This window comes from Condylura cristata, unplaced genomic scaffold, assembly GCF_000260355.1.
Source record: "Condylura cristata isolate star-nosed mole 26May11 unplaced genomic scaffold, ConCri1.0 scaffold00041, whole genome shotgun sequence".
In the NCBI taxonomy this organism is placed as follows: domain Eukaryota; kingdom Metazoa; phylum Chordata; class Mammalia; order Eulipotyphla; family Talpidae; genus Condylura; species Condylura cristata.
The window spans coordinates 4826278-4834436 of NW_004567142.1; the positions used below are offsets into that span (position 1 = coordinate 4826278).

The 8159-nt window shown below is 58.8% G+C and overlaps 2 protein-coding genes across 2 annotated transcripts in view; one reads left to right on the plus strand and one right to left on the minus strand.

Moving 5' to 3' along the window:
• TEAD2 (TEA domain family member 2) overlaps positions 1-1735 on the minus strand; it is a 14188-nt gene extending 12453 nt beyond the window's left edge. Inside the window, exon 1 of the mRNA XM_004694277.2 lies at positions 1702-1735. The gene's annotated coding sequence lies outside the window, so the exon portion shown is untranslated. The remainder of the gene's footprint in view (positions 1-1701) is intronic.
• A 1392-nt stretch (positions 1736-3127) lies between these two features.
• Positions 3128-7049, plus strand: DKKL1 (dickkopf-like 1). The gene is made up of 5 exons (XM_004694001.2): positions 3128-3172; positions 3431-3605; positions 4030-4170; positions 4280-4372; positions 6696-7049. The coding sequence occupies exons 2-5, from the start codon at positions 3450-3452 to the stop codon at positions 7008-7010; spliced, it is 705 nt and encodes a 234-aa protein (XP_004694058.1). The 5' UTR covers positions 3128-3172; positions 3431-3449; the 3' UTR covers positions 7011-7049.
• Positions 7050-8159: the final 1110 nt, after the last annotated feature.

Here is an 8159-nt window from a genome sequence, read left to right on the forward strand (position 1 = left end):
GACTCCTGGGTCTAAGGGAGGGGGGGTCCAGTATGCTGTCTGAGGTGGGGGGCCTGGGGGCCTGGACTCCTGGGTCTAAAGGAGGGGGTCCAGTATGCTGTCTGAGGTAGGGAGTCAGGGGCCTGGACTCCTGGGTCTAAAGGGGGGGGTCCAGTATGCTGGGTCTAAGGTATAGGGGTTTGGGGGCCTGGACTCCTGGGTCTGAGGGAGGAGGGTGGGGCTGGACTCCTGGGTCTGAGGGAGGAGGGTGGGGCTGGAATCCTGGGTCTGAGGGAGGAGGGTGGGGCTGGACTCCTGGGTCTGAGGGAGGAGGCTGGGGGCCTGGACTCCCAGGTTCTGGTTTCTGAGAAAGCTCAGGGTGTGCTGTTCTTAGTTTCCAAGGGAGTGTGGGTTGCAGTGAAGTCTTGAAGATCCCAGATTAATGCCGAGGCCCCACAAGGGCTGAACCTTTGAATATAACTACAGGTTTTCAAAAAAAAAAAAGACAGAAGTCAGGGCCTGACTGCTGGCAAGGGGGCTGGGGTGATCTCAGTCCCACCCCAAGAACAGGTGCTATGATCTGAGCAGCAGCTGCTAGGAAAGGAGGAGTGGCATCGGACTAGCAAGGCTGAGGGGACACCCAGAGACGGGGGACAGAGACCCTGCAGGAGGGGAACAGAGACCCTTGTGCAGTGCAGGGCAGAAATCTAGTCAGAGAGAGGGTCAGAGACCCAGAGACATGAAGAGTCAAGAGAGAAGTGGACACAGACCCAAGGAGAGGGGCAGAGACCCCGAGAAGGGCAGCGCTCAGCCCACACCAAGAAAGACCCACGGACCCACCGGCTGGGGGGCAGCAGCGCCCGGCCATCGGGAGAGCCAGAACAAAGGCCCAGGCGTCCCCTCCCCCAGCCTCCCACAAGCCCGACAGGGGAGGGGCTGCAGGGCGCGCGCCTCCCTCGCCCCGCCCGCCGCTCCCCCTGCGCGGTCGGCTCCGCTCCAGCGCGAGTCCCAGTGACTTTCGGGAGGCCGGGAGCAGGGAAACTTTTTCCAATACAGTCAGCTCCCGCCTCCCTCGCGGCTTCGTGTCTTCCAGTTTTCCCAGGACCTCGGCGTCCAGGGCCCCATCCCCCTCCTCCCTCGGACCCTGGAGTCCCGGCCCAGACAAAGACCTCGGCTGAGCCCCTGGGCGCAGCCTCGGGACCCCCGTAGGCCAAAATCCCAGCCCAGCCTTCTCCCATGTGGCCAGACAAAGGGACGGCGGAGCCGGGTGAAAGAGGGGCCCCCTAACTTCCCGCTCTAGGCCCCAAGCCTTCGAAGGGACAAGGCTGAAGGTCCAGAAAGTACTGTGCTCTCCCTCTGCCCCCACCCCCCCGGGGCCCCCTTTCTCAAGGAGGAGCAGGCAGGCGCCCACAGAATGACACACGCAAACCAATTCTGTCCGAAACCCGGGGTCCTTGCTCATTTCCACTGCCAGCCGCCGCACAGATTCGCGCACCCTCTCTCCCACGAATACCCCGAGCCCTCACCCCCTCCCAGGCGCACATTCCCCAACTCAGACCCCACCGAGAGACCCTCGCTCCGGCCAAACTTGCAGCCGCACGCTCAGCCTAGCTCGGGAGCGCAAACTCGCGCCCCAGGGCAGACAGAGCGGCGCGCGATCCCGAGACAGTCCCACAAACACCTCAACTCCTAACGCGTAACTTCCCACCCCAACTCACACACCCCAAAGCAGGATCCCCGACTCCCGCCGGCGCCTTCCTACCTCCCGGCCAGGGGCTGGGGAGCCGCGGGCGGGCGGGGCGCTGCGAGGGAGAAAGTTGCGGGGAGCTTTGTTTGGGAAAAGTGGGAGGGACCGGAGGGGGGGCGGGCCCGGGCGCCGGACAGAGGGAAGGGGGATCCGATGGTGACAGTTTGGGGGAGGATTTTCGCTCTGCGAAAGGAGCAGTGAGGTCGAATTGGGGCCTGATAGAAACTTCGGGATTCGGATGCGTGGATCCCGGAAAGAGGAGGAAGTTTGGTGGCCCGGACTGCTGGGTCTGAGGGAGGAGGGGGGCTGGGGGCCAGGAAACCTGGGATTGGAGGAGCTGGGAGGGGGGCGGAAGGGGGGCCTGGCCTCCGGGGCCTAGGGTGAGGGGCTGGGAGCCTGGACTTCTCCAAGGGAGGAGGGTGCTGGAGTCTGTCCTGGGGCTGAGGGAGGAGAGACCGGGGATCTGGGCTCCCTCTGCTTATTTGTTGGACCTGGAAGTGATAAGAGCACAAGGAAGCTTTTCTGTTCAGCCCGAGTTTATTTTTGAGCATTGGACATAAGTTCTGACTGACTGCGGCAATTAGGGTTTCCTTGAGATCTCACCAGAGTTAAGATCCGTGGAGGCCCACGGAGGTGGAGACTTCCAATCCACACGTAAGGTGGATCAGAACTTACGGCTGTCCGGCTGTCCCAAATCTGGGCGAAGTTTCTGTAGAGAGGGGGGGCGAGCAGGAATGGACAGGCCTGGGCAATGGGTAGGAAAGGGCAATTGTCCAGTGGGTCTCTTAGGGAGGCGGGGGTGGGTGGTCAAATTCAGGGGGCAAGAGTCGGCTGGGGTCCGGACTCTGGAATCCTGGCTTGTACTGCTGGGAAAGTGGAACACAGAACTGGGTTAGATTTAGGGTTTCTGAAAAAGGCGGGGAAGTTTAATGGGACCAAAGGGGCTCCCTTTCCGCGCCCCTAGATCGCCTTCTGTTGCGTGCGTTTTTCACCTCAAATCCCGGAGAAAGCCAAAAGGGACTCAGGGAGACTGAGCGATACAAAAGAAAGAAGTGACAGAGGGACACTGGGAATGAATCTTGAGGGCGCTGGGCTCTGGGGTTCAGAGGCGTGGCCCAGGCGCGGGGGTGTGGCTATTAGGCAAGGGGCGTGGTCAGTCGCACTGCGCGTGGTCCACAGGGGGCGTGGCTGAGGAGGGTGGAGGTGTGGGCCATCCAATGGAAGGCCCGGCTTGTGGGTGGTGTCAGCAGATGGGCGTGGCCAGATAATGGGAGCGAGGCTAGGGCGCGCGGATTCCCCCAGCGTTCCAGGTACCCAACCTGGGCTCGAGACCAGAACTGTTTGGACTTAACAGTCCGTGGACCGTCGGAGCCCGAGAGTCTGGTGGCCCGACTGTGGTCTAGCATCAAGGCGGGGCCCAGAAGAAGGGGCGGGGCGTGGGAGAAGGTGAGGAACGAGATCTGGGTTTGAATGGGGCGAAGGTAAGGATGAGATCGTGTTCCTGGATGAGGCGGAGCTCTGAAGAGCCGGCCCGGACGGGCTCAGCCTGACGCGATGGGAGCGGGTGTGAGTGACGAGAGGGGCGAGCAGGAATGGACAGGCCTGGGCAATGGGTAGGAAAGGGCAGTTGTCCAGGGTTTGGGCGGGGCGTGGCCATTAAGGGGCCTGATGGGGGCGGGGCCCTGACCCCTACGCTGGCCACAGCCTCCCCGCCCGCCCCGCAATGTGGCACCTGCTGGTCCTTCGGCTTCTGCTGTTGAGTGCCCCGGTGTCTCCATCCACTGCCGCCCCAATCCGCGATGCTGACGTCCAGGACAGCTCCTCGGCTTTTCTAGGCCTCCAGAGCCTACTCCAAGACTTCTCTCGGCTCTTCCTAAAAGTGAGCGCTGGGAGGGGCCAGGGACAATAAGAGGAGAGGGACCCCGGGCAGATGGGGACAGGGAAGGAAGGGCATCAGGGAGGCTGAGTGGGAGATGGACCCCAGCGGGCAAAGGACAGACAGGAAAAGGGTCTGAAAGGAACAGAGAGACAGAGCCGTAGGAGACAGAAATAGGAGAGGAAGGGAGACAGCCAGAGACTGGACAGAGAGAGACAAGAGGGGATGGGGACAGGGAGACAACAGGTCAGATGAGCAACAGGGACAGAAAGGTAGTGAGGTGGAGAACAGACAGGACAGGTGGGGGGTGGGGGCAGGCCAAAACCTGAGAGGGAAGGGGATGGAGAGCTTGGGCAAGCCTCTCGGGCATCCTGGCAGGCGGGTGATGTACCGAGTGCCAGCCGCTCACCAGCCCCTCTGGCTCCAGGATGACCTGCTGCGTGGCATGGACAGCTTCTTCTCTTCCCCCGTGGACTTCCGGGGCCTCCCCAAGAACTACCACCAAGAAGAGAACCGGGAGCGAAGGCTGGGAAACAAGACGCTCGCCAGCCACCTCCAGCTTGATAAGGTGCCTGCGCCAGGAAGTTCCTCCTCGAGTCTCTGCCTAATTCCCTTGCTGTTGCGCCTGGAACTGGCAGAGGGAGACAGCGGTTGTGTTCTCTCTCCTCCCCTCACAGGTGACCGACAACAAGACAGGAGAGGTACTGATCTCGGAGAAAGTGGTGGCATCCATCGAGCCAGGAGAGGGCAATTTGGAGGGTGACTGGAAGGTTAGAACATTGGCCCCTCCCCCACGAAGTGTCCAAACCCAAACATTTTCTTTAGTTTAGGAGGAGCGCTCTAAGTGGGGCTTCCTCTGCACCCGACTTCTGTTCTCTGGGCCTCAGTTTTGTCATCTGGGGCTCACTGACCTTAGAAACGTTTACCACCTCAGAGTGTAACCCAGTTGGCTTAGTAAAGCCTGGACGGTTTTGTGAGCACGGAAGTCATCTGTAAAATGAGACATGCTTTTAATTCTGAGCCCTGCCCTTGGAAACCTCTACATGTTTTTATCTAATAGAACTGTGCAAACCTCAGAATTTTGTTATTCATTAATATTTAATATGGTGGCCTAGGGGCTCAGTCTCACACTATCACCACTCCAGCCTGGCGAGGGAGCTGACCTACATGGCATGGCTGACTCTCCTGTCTCCTCACTGTTCCCCTCAGCAGTGTACTTCAGTGGATCTGCCTCTTCTGCTTCCCACTGTGTGTAGTGGATCCTCACCCCTACCCCTCTGGCATATACCTCAGTTATTGTATGTGCAATATATATATTTATTTATTTATAAATATTTATTCCCCCCTCACTGCCATCCCCAATCACCCCTGTTGCTCGCTCCTTGCGCCTCCCTCACACCTCACAGCCCTCACCCCATTTATTTATGCCCATTTATTTTCATAAGTATTTTGCTGTCAGGTTGTCTGTCAATGTCCAGTATGTCTTTGTCACTCCCCCCAGCTCCCTCCACACTACTGAAAATGGCTTCTGTTATGGCGGAACAGTCTCCAAAATATGAGGAGACCTGGGAGTGTTTTTTCCATCTGTCCCAGAGTGCGTAATAAACCTCTCCCTTGTGACCTGGAAATATGATGCTAACTTGCCAGGTGTCCCATGGGCCCCACCCCCTGTAAACACCTGCGAGGGTTCTCCCCACAGTGCTAGTATTTTATCCTAAAAAAAAAGTTTTAAGAGCCCCAAATACTTGGCTCACCCATTGCTCCCCACACCCACACCAGTTTGTGTTTGCTTGTTCGTTTTTTTATGATCAAATCTTCAGACATTCTAGAAAAATCAGTGTCATAAGCCCACCCGTATCTCCTTCGCACAGGCCTGGGTATCTCCCCCCTTCACCTGGGCATTTAGGCCGAGCCCACCTTTTGTGATCACCCACCAGACTGAAGCAACACCTCCCCCACCAGCTGTGACCACCAAAAATATCTCCAGGTGTTCCACCACCGACTGGCCTAGATTCCCCACTGAGGGACATTTGCTTACATTTGCTTTATTTTTACTTTTGCATTCTGGAACCATCTGACACTGCCGACGTCATGACACTTGACCCCAAAGTCCTCCAGCATAGCTCCCAGGAATAACAGAGCCACGTGAGACAACTGAGTTCCACTATTACACCCCAGGAACTGAACGCGGACCCCAAACTGTTAACTGCACAACACAGTCCCACCGATGGGGTGGCTTGAACCCCAGGAAGGTTCTGCAGGCTCCCTTCCACGCTGGTCCCCCCCAGTCGGTGCTTGGCCGATGCTCCTTGGCCTGTAGGGCCGCTGCGCCTCCTGGATCTCGGCACCTTCTCCCTAGACAGCGCGATGTCCGAATTGCCCCTCCGCATGAGGCGCCAGTCAGACTGGCTCAGGGGCCCAACGAAAGGCCTTGTCTCGGCTGAGATCATCAAGGGCCCCACTTCCAAATGCGGTCACATCTGAATGTGGTATTGGGGGTTAGGACGTCCACATATGAATTGGTGGGGGGGTGCCCCAATTCAAGTCATAACCATCTCCCACAGGACACCTCAGACCTCAGCTTAGTAAAATGCCACACTTGGGTGGGCCTGCACGGGGCGGCCACCCACTGATTTGCATGAGTGACAAGCTCCCAGGTGCCGCGGTTGCTGCGGCTCCCTCACCCTCCAGCAGGGCAAGGACCCGTTAAGACCTTCAGCCCCTAACCCAGTGCCCTCGCAGGACCCCGCCGCCCTCCAAGGAGCTGGCGCGACCTGGGATCCAGGACCAGTCAAGGATCGCACGGGGCAGGGGCGGCCATGCTGCTTTCTTCACCCTGAAGTGCTCCGCGCACTCACAGCACGCTCTACACCGCAGAGAACGCTAACCCTCAACGTGCTGTACCCCGGGAGGCATGACAACTCTAGGGTTCTTAGTGTTTTCAATCCCAAAGATGTCCTCCAGCATTTCGACTCCCAGAGCCCCCTCAGCCAACCACACTTTCATCTCCCAAGGCGCAGGCCTGGAAGGCGGCCCTGTGGGCTCATGTGCCCTCTGGCGTCTGAGAGGGACTCCTCTTGTTCCTCCCCCCAGGTACCGAGGGTAGAGGAGAAGGATGTCCTGGAGCCTGTGCAGAAGGCCTTGAGCAGCTTCCGCCCGGAGCCCCACCCTCGAGTGGCCTTCTGGATCATGAAGCTCCCGCGACGCCATTGGCACCAGGACACCCCGGAGGGCGGCCGAGGGCTCAGCGAGAAGCGAACCCGCCTGCAGGCCATCCGGGATGGGCTCCTCGAGGGGAGCCGAGAGGACGCTCAGGATGACGGGACCCCGGGCTCCTTCCGCAGCAAGCTGCCAGCCCCTCGCAAGACTCACTTCCTGTACATCCTCAGGCCCTCCCAGCAGCTGTAGGCCGGGCCACAGATGGCTGCATACAGCCCTCCACCAGCTCCCCACCCCGAGCACCGTACAGAAATAAAGTCTTTTCTTACAACTGGAAGCACTGCTTTGGAATCTGTCCCCATGCCAGGCACAGCCAGTGCCCCAAGCAAGGCCCCGAACTTGACAAGGAGACACTGATGGCCGCCAAGCTCTGGCCAAGGGCTCCAGGCCCGTTTTTTCCTTGCTCCATAGTCTTCGGATCAACTCCAGCCCCATCCCTGTCACAGCCAGCCCCGGCTTCTCTTCTCTCCAGTCCCACCTGTCCCAGAGGCCCCTGCCTCAGTGTCCTGCGACTGCGGCAGTCAGACAGGCAGCACTGGCTGGGCTGGGCCTCTGCTGGGGTCTCAAGCCAAACCCAGGTATCTGCCAAGCTGGGCCCCAATCAGGACGCCCCAGGAAGAATGTGCTCCCAAGATCACTGTGGTTGTTGCATGGTGAAGCCTTTGGCTTGTGGGGCTGAGCTCTTTCTTTTTTGAAAAGAACAGCGCATCAGGCTAAAGCGTACCACTATGAAGCTGATCACAGTTACCTCAGCACCAGTTCAATCCCCAGCCAGGGAGTGACCCACAGGGCGCAGCAGACCGCTCCTATCTTGCCCGCTGCTCCTCTCAGTGTACTTCATCGATCTGCCTATTCTGCTCCCCACTCTGCCTTCAGTGAATTCCCTCACCCTCCGTGCTTCTGGCCTGTACCCCAGTTCTGTATGTGTAAATAAATCTTTAAAAGAAAAAAAGTAAAAAAAAATTTTTTTTCAAGATTTATGCATACAATAACTGGGGTGCAGGCCAGAAATGTAGGGGCAGGGTGAGAGGACTCACCAGAGACAGAGTCGGGAGCAGAGCAGTCGGATCCACTAAAACACACGGCTGAGGGGAGCAGTGGGGAAGCAGGATGCACCCTGTGGGTCAGCAGCTCCCTGGCCAGGGATCAGACTCAGGCCACAGTGGTTGGTGATAGCTCAATAGTGCTGAGACAACCCTGGGCCAACAGGGAGGCCTGAGGCCCTCTTTCCCGCTGGCTGTCAGCTGCCAGGGGCATCCCTCGGGTGCTGGCATGTGTCAGCCCTCACACCGGGGGCCCTCATGTCCCAACTCTCTTCAGCTCCTCCTCTTCCAGTAG